Source organism: Penicillium robsamsonii (assembly GCF_028829455.1).
Source record: "Penicillium robsamsonii strain IBT 29466 chromosome Unknown utg000002l_segment0_segment0, whole genome shotgun sequence".
NCBI lineage: Eukaryota > Fungi > Ascomycota > Eurotiomycetes > Eurotiales > Aspergillaceae > Penicillium > Penicillium robsamsonii.
In genome coordinates this window covers 1026304-1042195 of record NW_026643220.1, presented here as the reverse complement: position 1 = coordinate 1042195, position 15892 = coordinate 1026304, and the positions used below count along the sequence as shown (strand labels likewise).

General features: G+C 46.9%; 10 protein-coding genes across 10 annotated transcripts; 4 read left to right on the top strand and 6 right to left on the bottom strand.

Moving 5' to 3' along the window:
• Window positions 1-85: 85 nt before the first annotated feature.
• N7447_003651 (uncharacterized protein) lies at window positions 86-755 on the bottom strand (the record flags this gene model as incomplete). Its single annotated transcript, XM_057227926.1, has 4 exons — window positions 86-328; window positions 383-431; window positions 465-523; window positions 549-755. The coding sequence occupies 4 exons, from the start codon at window positions 753-755 to the stop codon at window positions 86-88; spliced, it is 558 nt and encodes a 185-aa protein (XP_057087267.1).
• Window positions 756-892: 137 nt separating this feature from the next.
• N7447_003650 (M3 family metallopeptidase) lies at window positions 893-3113 on the bottom strand (the record flags this gene model as incomplete). Its single annotated transcript, XM_057227925.1, has 4 exons — window positions 893-1088; window positions 1142-1619; window positions 1673-1808; window positions 1869-3113. The coding sequence occupies 4 exons, from the start codon at window positions 3111-3113 to the stop codon at window positions 893-895; spliced, it is 2055 nt and encodes a 684-aa protein (XP_057087266.1).
• A 1312-nt stretch (window positions 3114-4425) lies between these two features.
• N7447_003649 (L-rhamnose mutarotase) lies at window positions 4426-4926 on the top strand (the record flags this gene model as incomplete). The annotated part of the gene is made up of 3 exons (XM_057227924.1): window positions 4426-4561; window positions 4643-4779; window positions 4843-4926. 3 exons carry the CDS (start codon window positions 4426-4428, stop codon window positions 4924-4926), a joined length of 357 nt encoding a protein of 118 aa, XP_057087265.1.
• A 66-nt stretch (window positions 4927-4992) lies between these two features.
• N7447_003648 (phosphoglycerate mutase) lies at window positions 4993-5805 on the bottom strand (the record flags this gene model as incomplete). The annotated part of the gene is made up of 2 exons (XM_057227923.1): window positions 4993-5689; window positions 5750-5805. The coding sequence occupies 2 exons, from the start codon at window positions 5803-5805 to the stop codon at window positions 4993-4995; spliced, it is 753 nt and encodes a 250-aa protein (XP_057087264.1).
• A 1109-nt stretch (window positions 5806-6914) lies between these two features.
• Window positions 6915-7958, top strand: N7447_003647 (alpha/beta fold hydrolase; the record flags this gene model as incomplete). The annotated part of the gene is made up of 1 exon (XM_057227922.1): window positions 6915-7958. One exon carries the CDS (start codon window positions 6915-6917, stop codon window positions 7956-7958), a length of 1044 nt encoding a protein of 347 aa, XP_057087263.1.
• An 815-nt stretch (window positions 7959-8773) lies between these two features.
• Window positions 8774-9426, bottom strand: N7447_003646 (uncharacterized protein; the record flags this gene model as incomplete). Its single annotated transcript, XM_057227921.1, has 2 exons — window positions 8774-8909; window positions 8981-9426. The coding sequence occupies 2 exons, from the start codon at window positions 9424-9426 to the stop codon at window positions 8774-8776; spliced, it is 582 nt and encodes a 193-aa protein (XP_057087262.1).
• Window positions 9427-10060: 634 nt separating this feature from the next.
• Window positions 10061-11172, bottom strand: N7447_003645 (60S ribosomal protein uL18; the record flags this gene model as incomplete). Its single annotated transcript, XM_057227920.1, has 3 exons — window positions 10061-10922; window positions 10986-11023; window positions 11170-11172. The coding sequence occupies 3 exons, from the start codon at window positions 11170-11172 to the stop codon at window positions 10061-10063; spliced, it is 903 nt and encodes a 300-aa protein (XP_057087261.1).
• A 291-nt stretch (window positions 11173-11463) lies between these two features.
• On the bottom strand, window positions 11464-12299 carry N7447_003644 (HAD family hydrolase; the record flags this gene model as incomplete). The annotated part of the gene is made up of 2 exons (XM_057227919.1): window positions 11464-12189; window positions 12246-12299. 2 exons carry the CDS (start codon window positions 12297-12299, stop codon window positions 11464-11466), a joined length of 780 nt encoding a protein of 259 aa, XP_057087260.1.
• Window positions 12300-12729: 430 nt separating this feature from the next.
• Window positions 12730-13655, top strand: N7447_003643 (kinetochore subunit FTA4 family protein; the record flags this gene model as incomplete). The annotated part of the gene is made up of 4 exons (XM_057227918.1): window positions 12730-12895; window positions 12985-13153; window positions 13214-13276; window positions 13346-13655. 4 exons carry the CDS (start codon window positions 12730-12732, stop codon window positions 13653-13655), a joined length of 708 nt encoding a protein of 235 aa, XP_057087259.1.
• A 478-nt stretch (window positions 13656-14133) lies between these two features.
• On the top strand, window positions 14134-15523 carry N7447_003642 (uncharacterized protein; the record flags this gene model as incomplete). Its single annotated transcript, XM_057227917.1, has 3 exons — window positions 14134-14898; window positions 14956-15010; window positions 15069-15523. 3 exons carry the CDS (start codon window positions 14134-14136, stop codon window positions 15521-15523), a joined length of 1275 nt encoding a protein of 424 aa, XP_057087258.1.
• Between the last annotated feature and the right edge of the window lie 369 nt (window positions 15524-15892).

The window sequence follows — 15892 nt, the reverse complement described above, 5'->3', positions numbered from 1 at the left end:
ACGATACCAATTTCAATCTACTATTACTTTTCGGTACACCCGTGTTTCTTCTTAGTTTGTAACCCAGCTTATATAACAATGAAGCTTAATTCAACCTTGGCTGTCTCTGCACAAGGGTTCTAAGCAGCCCCATCATCCCGCCCATAGTAGCAGCCATGCTATTAATTCGATGTTCTAGCCTAGTGATATCTGACCTTTTAGCCGCGGTCAAGGCCTCACTGACTGCTCGACTATTCATCATGCTAAGAAATAAGGCCATTTCTGTATGTAATAATGGCGATTCAGCCGGTGGCGAGGGAGGTCGGGTTCCCGGGTTGTTGGACGCTCGCTTTCTATATTATAATTAGTGAAAAATAGTATAGATTTGCAAATCTTAACATACCTTCTTGCATAGAATTTGGCGGGTCTCTAGGCCTTTTATTTCTTGCTCACTGCACTAATTTATCGGCTAGATCATCTCTCACAGAGTCGGTATTTGTCTGAGGCTTAGTACCTGCACTAGCGAGCTCCTTCCGTCGTTCATCTGCTACTAAGTTGTGTTATATCACTTCGTATATCTCATTGGCATAGTCAAAGATAACAGTTTCGGTGGCGTTCATTCTAGCCCGCCTAGCTTCCGGTATGGCAAGTATAGCAGCATGCTCCTTTAGCCTGTCAGTGACATGTTTATGAACTGTTTGATGACTGATATTCCGCCCAGTATTGGCACTCCATATTTCTGCAATCGCCTCATAAAAAGCGACATTACCCTTCATGTTGGTAAATGATTTTTGATTACATTGCTTAGTATTCGTAATTATGTTACAGGGTGTAAAGGGGCAGGAATTTATATGGAGTTACCTCAACAACGGCTCAATGCAGTACTTGGCTCTCTGCTTCTCAACGTGCTGCTCTATTCACGAACGCCGAGATCCCGAAGATATGCGTCAAGTGTGGGTGACCTCTCCAAAAATGTCTCGAGAGTGATCACCTCATTTTGACTTCCTCCAGGAGCTAGTATCATTTTTCGGTACCGGAGACCAGCATCACGGCTCATTGGATTCGAGTGAAAATTGGAATGCCAAATATCAGCCGCCAATATGCGGGTGCTAGAATATGTATAATTAGCACGTTTCTCTATATAAACGACAATAACACCTACTAGAGATAGGAATAATAGTTTGCCTCTTGACCCCACATATAGTGTGAAGTGGTAACATGTCCATTTCCCCAGTCTACCCTATTGTCAGGGCCCTTTAGAAGTGTCATCTTCTGCAGCAGCGAGTTATAAACCTCGCCAGTACGCATTGACTCAATCAGAGAGTGGGAACTAGGACAATGGATTTGCATGTCGAATTTGCTGAATGCAATTTGCCTGAGAGTGAGGATCCCTTGGTTAACCCCTTTAGCTGCAATCAGGCTGTGGACCAAACTGTCTGGAATCTCCTTGGGAGGCTGCGCAATGGCAGAAGACCACTGCTCACCGGAGACGTAGGAATAGTGGCAGCTAAGCATCTGCAGACATTCAGGAACCCAACACCAATATTCGAGCAATTGGCTGGGGGCTTCGACGAAATCTGCAACTGTTCGATGTCCGTGGAAGATCGCATACTTAGCTCTTCCGAGGAGGTCATGTATGCCTTATCAAGCATTAGTATTTATGCTCAAGATTTCTCGTGTTAATTTCACTTACCGTGACCCAACTCATGGAAAATCGTAATTAATTCTCGATGTTGGAGAAGAGCCGGCTTATCTGAGGATGACTGGGAGACATTGCATACTAATGCGGTTGCAACCGGCTGCTTCTGTTTTCCCACGGAGAAGTAAGCCTTAAAATAATGTGTTAGCAAACAGACTTCTCCGTAATAGGATTTAACCTAGGCACGAACAGGATAGATGTTGAAATTGGCTGCATGATTGTACTTTCCCTCTCGAGGGTAGATATCAAGGTAAAGAAATCCCAGAAAGACCGATTTTTCATCTCGCACACTAAAGACTCGGACGTCGGAATGCCAAACTTGCTCTTTGGTAACTTCAAGGAGTGCGATTGATAGGCTGAAAATTGTCTCAAAGACCTTCAGCATCCGTTGAATTGTAATCTCTGTGGGAAAGTACTCAGCAATCAGGTCATGATTGGTATTGTACTTTTCTCGTAGTAAACGGTCATGGTAGTAGTCAAAGTCCCACAGATAAAGAGAAGAGTACTCTCCAATTTCTCTATCCCCCATTTTAAGGTGCTGTAGCCTTTCCAACTCCTTCTGGGCAAGGGGCTGCAAGTGATTGTAGAGTCCATCCAGTAACTGGTCAACATCGTGGGGGGATTTGATCATCTTGTGTCTCGATTTCTGGGCCGCAAAAGACGAAAACCCAAGCAAACGGGACGATTCATCCCGAAGGATAACAGCCTCGTTAAATATTTCAAGATTATCTGGGAAGATATTTTGACTCCGGAGAAATACCTCTTTTCTCGTCTCAGCGTTGTGACACCGATTCAGTACCATAGATATATCCGGCTTCTTAAGCTTGATACCCCTTTGGCTAGCTGAAGAAGGTAGACTTTCTATGGCCATCCCCTCTAACTCATGGTGGTCTTTCCACACATATCCAGGGTCAGAGCTGAGATTCTCCATGAACGCAACTCGTAGCTCAATTAGACGATTTGAAATCCAAAGGAATCTGTCCCGTTTATCCCCTTCTAGTTCAAGCCCATTTTCCATAAACATTGAGTGAAACCTCTCGAGAAGCTTTTGATCTTCACTCTTTGAACTTTCCTCGGCGTGGTCATTCCCCTCGGCGTGTCTTTTGTAGACAGCGTTGACCAAGGCAAAAATAGACCGTATTTGGAAAACACCCAGGTACGCTTTGTCTACCATATTCACAGCCGTTGAGGATGCCTTACGCAGTTCTGGCAAATGCGAGACTGCCTGAAAAAGGGCTAAGTATTGAACCTTTCCTTTGACCTCATTGTCGATATCTGCCAATGGGCGAAGCGCATTCTCAAATGTCGCGTTTTGCGGCGAAACACGGTTGACTAGGTCATTCGTGGCTTGTTGGACTTGGTTGACTAAGTCCGTCGCAATATCCAACAGTGTGGACGGGCTAATATTAAAAGTAGGTAGTTCGGGAGTTGCCATTTTCGGAAAAATGAAATTGCTGTGATTGTATGGAGCTGTTGGCCCGGGCTTGAGGATACTCTAATCGTTTCTTCGGATAGGTAGTCGTTGGTACTAGGCCTAGATCAAAATAACCAAGGAATATAAAAGGAAGCAAAAAGAAGACTTGCGAAGGCCTGCCAGTATCGGCTTTCACAAGGCACAGTAATTTGAGGCGGAAAGATGGGGAGTGCCCTTAGGTGGGTGGGGTTGATGGGTGAGACAAAGAGCGAAATATATCTGAAGGTCGAGAGTTTAGCCCCCAACAGGATAAGCCCTAAAAGTACATTCGTCACCTCGGCTGTGAAGGTGGAATCATGCACGTTTTACGGCAGTCTCCAACCGCAAGTGTGCCATGACTGATTTTCCCGTAGTCAGTTACTGGGTCTTAACTATGGAGTTGATGTACAGATTAAATAGAAAGCTATAATACAGAGAATCAAAATGTAAACGTTGAGAGAATGGAACTTAGAATAGAGAAATTCAGGGATTAAGAAGTTAAGTATAGGATTTAAGCATAAAACGACGACTTTTCTATGTATATGTACGTAGCCTAGGATAGAGAATCGGGGTCACCACGAAGGCTTTAGAGTATAAAGAAGAAGATATAACGCTTAGACTCTGTACAAATGGAAGACACATTAGAGGGGTTTCATAATCACTAAACGTAAGCTACTCAATGTTAGTAATGAGAACCACTGCTGGACTTTGAAGCCCGGGGAATCCTGATCATTTACCCGTGAATGAAATGAATTTCCGAAGGATGCAGCTCTAGGTGATGGACCGGTATTTATTTAAAGGAGCTACGCTTGGCTGGTGGGATTTCGGCACTTTTGAAGATCATGAAGACAATGTGGTTTGGCTACCTAGGTGGCTTCAGGCCAAGGTTAAAGATCCTAAAGACAATGGAGGTAGACCTGTCATTATTGCGCCAGCCGGCAATGTGGTGGTACTTGCATTGATTAATTGATGAAAATCCCAATGCGGATACTAGGGGCTTACCTAGATAAATTGTGAAAGCGAACTTTTATACGACTTTCATACTACGTGGATATCCATAACTTATGATTTATACACAAACTTATGCGGGATAAGTGCTTCATCACGTGCTGCCTAGCTGCAAAGCTGCAAAGACAACGGATATATAATGCCAAGCTCTCGGGTTAGCGTACTCCGAGTGCGGGTTGAAGCTGGGGCGAGGAGGGGCATAAATGAGTTCTGTTGGTTTTTTCTTACATTCTGCTCTAATTGCAAATTTTTGAAACACAATTCGATCTATATTGAACATATCATCATGGCTCAACCTCAAGCCCGCCGGTTCGCCCAAATTGTCCACCTCAAGCCCTCCGCTGTTGCCGCATACAAGGAGTGCCATGCCAATGTGTGGCCTGAAATCCTTCAAAAGATCAAGGAGTGCAACATCGTAGACTGTATGTTTCAGTGTCAAAAATATGTACAAACATATATTGTATGTCCAAGCATGCTGATATAGTATATTTGCGCCGATGCAGACTCAATCTACTTCGATAACGATCGGACTCTCTTCGCGACCTTCAAGTATGTCGGCACAGACTATGAAGCTGATATGAAGAGCATGGCATCACTCCCGAAGATGAAGGAGTGGTGGCAAATGACTGATGGGATGCAGGTATGTTGACGATCCAACGCAAATAGAGAGATGAAGATGCTAATCCGAAGAACCTGGCATTAGGAGAGCCCTATTCCAGGAGCCGTGGGCAGTGCCGAGGGTCCAGGGTGGTGGAAGCCCTTGGAGGAAGTGTTCCACACAGAATAAATCTTTCGGCCATTGTGAAGATGGTTGAAGTTGTACGTAATCACATATTCTCTATTAGACGGTCGATTATCGGAAGAATTGATCAATCTTTCTTTGTTTCACGTCATGTGCGGCGGTTCCAACGCCACCCCTAGTGCGATGGAGATTGGCAAGATGTTTCTTGTCGTCAATACTGAGAACCACAAATGCAAAGCCCGGCATGACAGTAGGTAGCACGGTTCTTTCTGTCTGGGTTGGGGTAATCAGTATCGTCATGTAGCCGGTGTTTGACCATACAGGCCTCCTATGAAGCGTAGTCATATTGATATCCGCTGGATTGAATATCTCAAATAAATATGTCGATAGTTCTTGCAAGATAATGCCGTGGGCAACGACTGCGATGTTTTGACGGCCGTTCGGGTCACGCATCAGTATTGGGAGCAGGTGTTCGTCGAAAAAGCTTTTAGCCCTCTTTCTCATCGACTCTTTTGACTCGGGGATGACCCAGTCCCGTGGCCTTGGTGAAGGAGGAGACTCTTTCCAGAAGCGGCCTTCCATTGATCCATAATCTTTCTCTCTTAAACTCTGAGTCAATATCGGTTGCAACTGTGTTCCACTGGGTGAAACTTGTGCGTAGCAGACCCCTTCCGCTGTGATCCTTGCTCGACTCAAGTCTGAAGAGAACGCCGTCGTGAATTTGGTTGAAGTGGAGACGAAATGCTGAGCAAGGCAATTGATCTGAGCCATCCCATGGCTAGTCAGTGCCGAGTCAGTGGTGCCTGCGCTATTATAGGAAGTCAGTGCAAATCAAGTAGAACGACAATTCAGAAATTTGAGTTCCTACAGGACTCTTCCAACATTATGTACTGTTTCGGCATGGCGGATTAGATATAGCTGCATTGCGAGATAAGGCGGTAAAGTTGAAGGGGAAAGATTACTTTGGGTCAAGAAAGAACTAAGTGAAGATGAATGGCCTAAATGATAGGGAAGGAAACAAACATTGCTCAGGGCCAACAAAGAATGATAACTGGTGACACGAATCGGCTAACCCCTTTAGGAAATATCTGATGCCTCAAATTTCAGGGGTGGAGGCCGTAACCTATTTAACTAACTAGTTAACTAGTTACTATAGCCGTGGAATAGTAGATATCCATTGATCAAAACCTACTGGAAATTGAATTAGCATGGAATTGTTCCTAAAAATGACCGTTAATGAAGCCAGAGACGAAGACTTCCACCTGCATCCCTATAAGTAGGAAAGTGGGGAACTTCTATTCTGACACTTGGATCTCCAAAGCCTTGCTTGGCCCTGGAGTGTCTTCCGGCATAGCAACTTGCTAGAGGTCGCCTGAGGGTAGGTATGTGAAAGCGTTTGAGTCTTCGTCCTTTCTCCTCCCTCTTCCCTGCATAGATACTCTGTCCATTGCCGGCATAGCGCATGGCGTATCCTGCAAGGTTACCGCTACTGACCTATTGGAAGTTTCCCCCCTCTTGACATCGACTAACATCGCGTAGCCTAATCGAATCATTCACCCAGTTCATCTGAGACATTTCTAAAAAAACGACTTGGGGTTTTTGGTTTTTTGTTAATGTCGCAAATGTTGATTGATTTCATGCATGGCGTTAAAGGCACTAGTTTGGGAATTGCTGGCCAACAATCATCTGTTTAGAACAAGGACAACAATCGCATCTACTTCTTGAACTTGACTACACCAAATACGTGCTAGTCAATTTGCAGTTGATTAAAATGTCCATTTCGAAAGGCTGTACGGGATAGTCGGCCACTAGCGGAGTAACTAACTGCATATAGGTAACTAGCAACACGGAATCTGTGCCCCTGGCTGAGCTACTCCGTACACTGAGATCCTTGAATTTACACTAAAATATTTTTCACATATATATGCTTACAGGAGGCGAAGGCTACTTCCCTCTTATATAATTGATAGAGAGCTACCGTGCTCTTTAAACGTCACTAAGAGAACCTGCTTCTTCCACGAGCAAATCACGAGATGAAGTTCTTCTCCATTGTCAGTGCCTTCACAGCGGTGCTGTCGTGTACGGCTGTTGTCGCCGCACAATCTGACCCCGATCCAATTGGCACCATCTACGATGGCCCTGTGCCCGCCGATCTATACGGATCCAGCTATGCCTACCCCTGGCCGGTGAAGCAGTTCAACTTCTTCAATCAGCGCCAGAACCTTTCAATGGCGTTCATGGACATCCCAGCAAAGAAGCATTTCAAGAATAAGAAGACAGCGATCCTACTGCACGGCGGGAACTTCTGCGGCGTCACATGGTCCGACACCGCGCGCCAACTATCGGCTGCCGGCTACAGAGTGATCCTGCCCGACGACATCGGCTTCTGCAAGTCGAGCAAACCCCAAGGCTATTCTTATAACGTACACCAGCAGGCGTTGAACATCCACAGTCTGCTTACTGCGCTTGGCATCGATAGAGCCACCGTGATCGGCCATTCGATGGGTGGCATGATTGCCGCCCGTTACGGCCTCATGTACCCGGCCAGCGTCCAACAACTTTTCCTTGTCAATCCCCTCGGCCTAGAGGACTGGGTAGCCAAGGGTGTGCCCTACCTATCAGTCGACGCGTCGTATCAGAGCGGACTTGGGCAGAACTTCAACACTCTCAAGGCGTATGAGCAGGCCAGCTACTTCGCCAATGCCCCCTGGAAGCCTGAGTACGATACCTGGGTCCACATGCTAGCCGACATCTATGCCAGCGACTATGGCTCCGACTATTCGTACGTGATGGCCCTCGTCACCGACGCCTTGCTCAGCCAGCCTGTTATCCACCAGTTCCCTGTCCTGCAGACACGTACCTACCTCTTAGTGGGAGATAGCGACGTTTCGGCGCTTGGCAAAGCATGGTCACCCCCTGCAATCGCTGCGAAGCTGGGCCATTATGCTGAACTCGGTCCTGCTGCCGCAGCCATGATCCCCAACTGCACGCTCCACATGTTCCCCGGTCTAGGCCATGCGCCCTTCCTCCAGGACCCCAAGGCGTTTTACAAGGTGCTGCTTTCTTTCCTGGACTAACTGGGATTGGCAATTGGGATCATGACATTTAATACTGTTCTACGGGAATCATGTTATAATCACCTTTCGATCTTAAGCCTGATATCTATAGTTGCTTATCACCAACTAGGAGCCAGCCGGGCAGATTGAAAGGCCTTGGGAGGCATTATATCAAACAATGCACATGAAAGCACTCTACAATAATACCACTAGAAGCTAGCTCCTGGCGATTTTGGCTGAATCAAGTGAGCGTTGCTATACGTGATCCTACAGCTTCTGGGATCGATTTATCATTTTAAGAGTCTATCTGTTAGCTATTCTACACCCAGGCCGATTCGATATCTGTTTTATTGGCCATTTTTGGTTTCCCTTTGAGATATACCTAGGCTAAATATTTCTGAAATAATCCTGTTAAGGCAGCCCTACTGCATAAAACAGGATAGGACCTTTACTCCTCTCTCTTCCAGTCATTCAACACATAGTTTCTTTCCCACCTTGCCCTCCCCACACATCCCGAGGTCCCTATAGAGGTTAGTCTTGTTTTATAGCAGGTCACAAAGTCATAAACCCGTCCCTGGAATCGGTATAATCACAATGTTTCGAACAATGTTTATCAAATTACTTCTTGTAGGATCTCATGAGATCGACATTTTTTTTTTTTTTTAGCGCCTGATCATCACGTGTATGCAGAAGTCTTTCGACCGTGAGATTCGACGGTGAGAGCGAGAAGTTAGAATGGGGTTATATTAGACTGGTAAAATATGTACAATAGAAACTTGAGTAGAGCAAGATCCTGATAGCTGGATTTCATTGTGAATATTTTGACTCGATCTACTTCAATCAGTATTCTCTAACTCCCTCACACTCAACTCTGGAGACTCAATCTTGTCACCACCGGGGATTCGAAGCTCCCCCGTCGTATCTAGCCCAGAGCGCCAATCTTCCACAGCCGGTGGGGTCCATTCCGCAGCACTGTTGACAACACTCCGTCAGCACAAGGACGAAACCAGCTGGAACCACATCCATCAACTAGAAACACCTACCCATGTTCCCGATCCTCAATCTCCTTCGTCCACTCCTCAGGAAGCGGTGGACGCGGTGTATCTGACGCGAACACGTTATTCAATCCATCCGGCCTCGAAGTGCGACCCTTATACAGCGGGTAATTTGAATCCGATTCCAGCCCTGGTGTATCTTCATTCGCGTGCGGAGCTGAATCTGGAGTCTGTGGGAGCGGGGTACCGACGGCCTCATCTTCGATAGGAACGTGAGAGCCCTGGTGCTCTATCCGACGTCCGACTGGTGTCGACGTAGCAATTGCTCTGCTGGTTCTGCCATTGTCTGATCCCTTTGCGGATTGTTTGCGGTTTCGGTTCTGGTGTGGTGTTGTGCTTTCTGCTCGGTGAGGGGTTTGGCACCAGGGGCAATCGAATTTATCTGCGTAGGCGCGATGCCAGCTTGCGTGCGTGTGTTGTTGGTATCTTCTCATGATGGATATGTTGATATGGAGCTAGGTGAGGGATATATATACAAGGGGTAAAGTAATTGCAATGTCTTTTCGGGGACCAAACAGCTTTTTAAAGCGGGGATTGATGACAATGGAACTATCTAGCCACTTTTTTTTCTTTTTGCATCCTTGCTGCTAGTTTGAACAGCCACCAAGTGTGTTGGCAATGCATTTATGGGGTTGGGGGCCACTAGTCACAGTATTGGCGCTTGGGCATTGGCGTCGATCTAATTTTAATATTGTGGGCTACTTTAACTCGCACTAAATTGCACACAATGGCATGATGCAATAATCATGGAATCATACAATCCTAGATCTGGGTTAAACTACTTGGATTAAAGGCTTTACAAATCCCAATTACTGGTTGCAAGGAGGCAAATGAGGGAACAAGACAGATGGACATTCGGGAGCAGTTAGAACTGAGTAAAGAAATTGCCTTGAATGAACACCGAACTAATTGCTCCCAGGAAAAACCCCCTTCCGATAATAAAAATAAAAAGTGGTATGTGCCATGATCCGTCAAAAACTACGTCACATGAAAAAACGCCGGCAGTAGCTTATCCCCTCAATTGGAATTGGTAGGAACTTTTCGTCAAAAAGATAGGAAGCGAGACGCTTAAGCAGCAAGCTTGCGGATCTTCTCCTCGACGCGAGCCTTGCGCTCGGCGTGAGTGAGACGGTTGACCTTGTACTTCTTGGACTCGGCCTTCCACTCCTCCTTGGTCTTCTTGGGACCAGCATTCTCATCGGCCTTGAAGGGGTCCTCACGGATGGCCTTGTGGGCATCGGCGTAGATCTCCTCAAGGTCACCAGCCTCAATCTCGTTCTCAATGTACTTGACGAACTGGGACTTGTAGCGCTCCTCATCCTCATCGGCAAGGTTCTCCATGTACTCGGAGACGTGGCTACCGTGGATGTAGTTCTTGAGCATCTCAGCGTCAAGCTCCTCGGACTCGATGTCGTAACCGGGGAAACGGCGGTCGGAGTGGGGGATGAAGATACCACCGTCGGAGGCACCCTTCATGGCAGCGAAGACACGGTTACCGGTGGAGGTGCGGACAAGACCAACATCGAGGAAGGCCTTGAAGGGGCGGCGCTCGCCATCATCGGTCTCGACGGCCTCGGTGAGAGTGTGCTCACCGGTAGCCTCCTCGACACCCTTGAACTGCTCGTCAAGGTTGAGCTTCTTGAGGACACGGCGGGCAAGGAGCAGACCAGTGGCGTAGGCAGCGGCCCAGTTGGTGAGACCCTGGTCGATACCGTACTTGGGGAGCTCGTGGGCGTAAGCGGAAGCGAGAACCTTGTCACCGGTGACCTCAGAGTAGACGATCTGGGTGACGATGTCGCGGTTGGTGAAGCGAACGACCATGCGGTACTTGGGGGCGTTGTACTTGTTCTTGGCCTGGGTGATCAGGCGCTTGCGAGCATAGTAGTCGGTCTTACCCTCGCGGCGGCGACGGTACTTAGTCTGGAAGCGACTATAATTGAAAAAAATCAGCAAACAGAGATCTCAAAATATCAGAATAGAAGGCTTTACTCACCTGAAGTAGGCGTTGGACTTGACGGTCTTGGTGAAAGGCTATAGACCAACGCGAGTCAGCAATTAACGCTTCAGAAATTACGCCGAAGCAACTTGCAGGGACCCGGCTCCGATTTCAATCGGAGAGGAAATAAAATGCAAAAGGAATGCATAATGGCTCTTCAGCCATCAGCAATCGAACTCACCATTTTGACGGGGTGTCGAGGGCGCTGGAGATGGACGAAGAAGAGAAAGTAAGAAATTTCGTGGGTCGACTTTGTGCGGGATTTCGCTTAGCGTGGCTGCATCCCCCGCCAGAAAATGAGGTCGGCGACGAGTGGAACATCAACTTTCTACTATGGAAAAGAAAAGGAAATCCATAATAAATTCAGAAAAAATTGGGAAAATTATGGAAATGGTCTGGAATTTTGATTCTCCATCCTTTCTACATGATAACCCTGATATTCTTCTTGCAATAATCCATTTCTATGTATAATGCGTCACAATCGTGCCTTGTCCTCGTCCAACAACTGAAGGCCTGTGAGCTTCTCCAGCTCCCTGACTGCATCTTGGGTCTTTCCAAGTGTGACTTTGACTGTACGCATGCCAGCTTTCTTCGCCCCCTTCAAGTTCTCGCCAATGTCATCGAAGAACACAATGTCGTCGGGATTAGATCCGGCCAGTCCCCGCCTCTTAGCTAAAGTGTCCATCTCTTGTAATGCCACCTGGTAGATTTTTGGGTCGGGTTTGCGGAGGCCTGTGTGTGCAGACGAGATAAAGAAATCGAATTGCTTCTTAACCTCGGATGCATTATTGTATTCATGTCCATCGGGGAATATGACGGTGTTGGACAGAGCGCCCATCAGAAACTGTCTCGACTCTCTCAACTTCTTCAGAGCTGGGTACATGTATCGGTCTGGCGTGCGAGATATCCGCATCATCTCCCAGAATAGCCATTCTGCATCCACTGTCGGTAGTGGAGGTGTGGTGGAACCGCCTGTGCCTTGTTTCTTTTGAAGTTGTTGGTGGAATTGTTTCCATAGTTCGGGGTCTCTTAGGTCCGCATTGAACCCCGCAAAGAAGTCGGCGTCCATCTTGATGTCGCCTCGCTCAAGCTTATGCCAGCTACCGTTTGGCGCCGTTCGCGAAATACTGAAATTGACCCATCCTGGTGGGATGTTTTGGGCAATTTCATAGTCAAGAATGGCCTGGAATGGAGATACAACCTAAAAATTCATCAGATATATATATCCTCAATTTGCGGGTCAAGTGGCCGACTTACACAAACTCCTCCAATGTCAAACAGTAGGCCCACCGGCCGCTTGATCTCTGCCATATTGAGATAATAATGGGGCTGCTGGCGATAGTAGGGATGCAATATATGCCACAGTTTATTTATAAATGAGCATTGATGACGTTGAAATCGCAACGAATTGAATTACTCTTGAGAGCGATCTGGACATAAAAGACGGTCAGATTGCCGAGGTACGTCTTTAAACCGAGGGTATACTCCACACCAAGAAACTTCATTATTGCCCTATTACGGCCATATATCACGACTAAGCTATCATTTATTCCCTACTCTTTAAGTTACTTTCCTCATTTTATAGTTATTTATTGCCCAAATTGAGATTGGCCATCCCGTGAAATGACATTTGCGGAGAGACACGTGATCACTTATCGATAAGCACTCGCTCAGAGAAGATCGTGAGACTTTTGGGACTCGACAATGGTACTTCTCTAACACCATTTGGATTCTGTTCGAAATGGATTCAACTCGAACTATAACTGAGTTGAAATCAGCATTTATCTCGAGTCAAGTCCGCATCTTCTCCGAGAGCCTCGATCTACCCGAAGACTGGCGAAACTATGCTCCTGAAACCACGGAAGGTGATCTGAGTGACAAGGTGATCGAAGACGTTCTACACAAAGGTCAGAACACGAATCACAATTGAACAACACCATTCTCTACGTTTATGCGCTCATATGTGGTGATGAATATCGTACTCATAGTCCTATAGTAAATGCAGCTGCCAAGCAACATAACCGCGTTGTTTATTCCTCCCAAGCGATACACCATGTTGCTCAACAAGTTGCGAACCTGTACTGGTCATTGGTCAGCCAAGAGGCACGCAGCCGAGATGCTTTTGCTCGAGGTATCGAAAGAACAACGGATTTGTCAAGGGGAATGTAAGCTTTTATCCCTTTTCTACACAAGGTATGCCAGCACTGGCTAACTCTATGGTTAAGGAATATCACAAAGATGCCTGTCAACTTGGAAAGCCAAGAAGCAAGTGAAGAGGAGCATGCAAGGTCAGTTTACAAACACAAATCCGGATTTTCTCCGATTGAAGTTTCACCTGCCTTACACCAGTTGCACAGGTACCAGCAGCTCCGTGAGCGACTCACTAGTCTTGACAGTCAACGGCAGCAACGGCAACGGCGCCTTGATCAATTGCAACATCTTCGACGATTACTTGAGCCATTCGAAGATCCCCAAAAGGACATCCAACCTAATCTTATCACGAAGGATGGAGAACTTGTTCAAGAATTGGAGAAAATGCGCATGCTCGTAGCCAGAGCTGGGGGCCGGATTGCACAACAGAAAAGAAGCAGCGGTGCCCTTGAAAATTATGATTACTCACTTCCAGGCTCCGATCAGAGATTGGAAGGCCTATTGGATATGCCTTGATGAAACCCAAATACCCCATGCCCACATGTGGCATACAATGAAGTTACTTGCGATACGAGATCATTACACATTGCCAATACCTCTGGTATATTTTATAGATGGTAGTTTCCTTAGGGTTCTACTTGGATTTCGAGTACGTTGCCCTGGCTACCCCATATCTATGTATCTTCCATCAGGGCACATAGTATATAACATGTCAACAAACATGAGAAAAGGCAAGTACGTATCAATTACTGCAGAAAGTCAATTATAGACCTCATAGAGCACGTGCCCTTTACACCGAAGCATAATTGAACATTTCGTACTGGGCGAGGGCCGGTTTATCTCCAAATCTCGACCGTCATTGATCGATTACACTTACACACCCGCCGGTCGGAAAGAAATAGGCTTCGCCCCACCAATATGTTGGGAAAACAACTTTCCTAGAGTTTTTTTTATGTCGATTTTCTTTGCAGCTCCATAGTTATTCTCTATTCAAATGAGTGCCCTCGAGAGGATGAGGGAGCTTGTTGGAATGGGGTCATCACGTGAGCCAAAATCACGTGCTGACACGGCGCTCGCCCCACCTGCTAGCGTGAGCTCCCAGCACAACACGCTTGTTAACTGCCTACTAGAGTGTGATTCTGATCAGAGCTCCCTGGACGAATTTGCCATTGATTCAGACTCGAGTGATAGTGACGATACTGTCCCTGGTTTGAGTGCACCCGCCATCATCGAGGGCGACACTTCCCCCTCCCCTTCCAAGGCTTTCACGCGTGGGCATCGCCGTCGCTCCACGCACGTTACTCGCCGTGACCTTGAGAAGTTTCAATCGGAGGTCCTAGGCGTTGAAAATCACGCCTCGTGGTTCGACGAAGACAACGCCACTCCGCAATCCCTCACCCCTGACGATCCTCAACTTGAGGAACTGAACCGAGCTTTCGCCGACGCTGACGTCTCTATGAACAACACCGCGATGGCTAGCAACGGTATCGGCCCCGGAAACTTCTCGGGTTATGAAAACAACACTGGCACGATGAACATACCCAATATTCCATCCCGCCAGACTCCGTCTCCCGCTCCCTCTCACTCTTCGGTCACCACCCAGATTAATGGCGGCGGAATGGGCGCGGCAATTCCAATGAACGCTGGCCACCAGATGGACTTGCACCATCTCTACGAGATGGTTGTGGAATTGAGCGACGTGTTGAAGAACAACCGAGATGTGACCAAAAACATCGTCGCGAATGCGGAAGAGATTGTGGTATGTGGGAACACAAGAACATAATTATTCAAATTGAATATGCTAACAAATATTCAGAAGAACGGTATTGTGGACAGCTCTGGTGCGAATGGCCAGCAGGGCGATAACCTTAGTATGTTGACCTTTTGGCAATATTAATTCACATCCTTGTTTACTAACAGCTCGAGCAGCCGCACGGATTGCTGAACTCGAGCGTGCACTGGCCAAGGAAAAGCTTCAGAGTGCCGATCACAAGCACCATCGCGAGGAAAACATGAAGATGATCCAGGAGTTTGAGACTGCCGTGGGTGTCATGGTCGAGCAAATCCGCAACTACTGCCAGAACAACAACATGCACTACCTCGCCCAAAAGAAACATTATAACAATCTACTCCAGGCTGAGCGCGACGCCCATTTAGAAAGTCGACTTGACCGGGACTACTGGCATTCACAAACCATGAAATGTGCCGAAATGATCCGCACCGCCTATCGTCTCAAATGCGAAGAAGATGATGTCCCCACCCGCGTCATCTCTGGCCTGCAGAATGAAGTTCGAGCCTACCGCTTTGCGCTTGGCATGGAAGCCGAGAAACCCGAAGAGGAGTATGGTTGGGAATATCTTAAGAATATCCCTGGTCTGGAATAAATAGGGGTTTATGTGGGGAAGGGCGGAAACCGCTCTCATATTTCCGATGTCCGCTTGACGCCGTGATGACTATTTTCTTTTCATCGCATACCCCTTGGAGGGGTTTGCGTATTATTTTGTATTCTTTCCTTGTTGTCGGCACTTTTCTCCAGGAAATGGTGTGGCGTTTTTAGGTGTTTTTATCGCGGATACCCGTATATTTCTTGAGTGTGTTCGACACTCCCTTTTTTTTAGGTACAAACTAAAGTTCTTTAACTATTCCGGCACCTAATAATATCTACATGTGCACCATAAACTCCACGTATGTTGTATGTTGTCTGTACTCTGTAGGTCTTGCCTATATTCCGCCACCGGAGTGCCCGAACATTC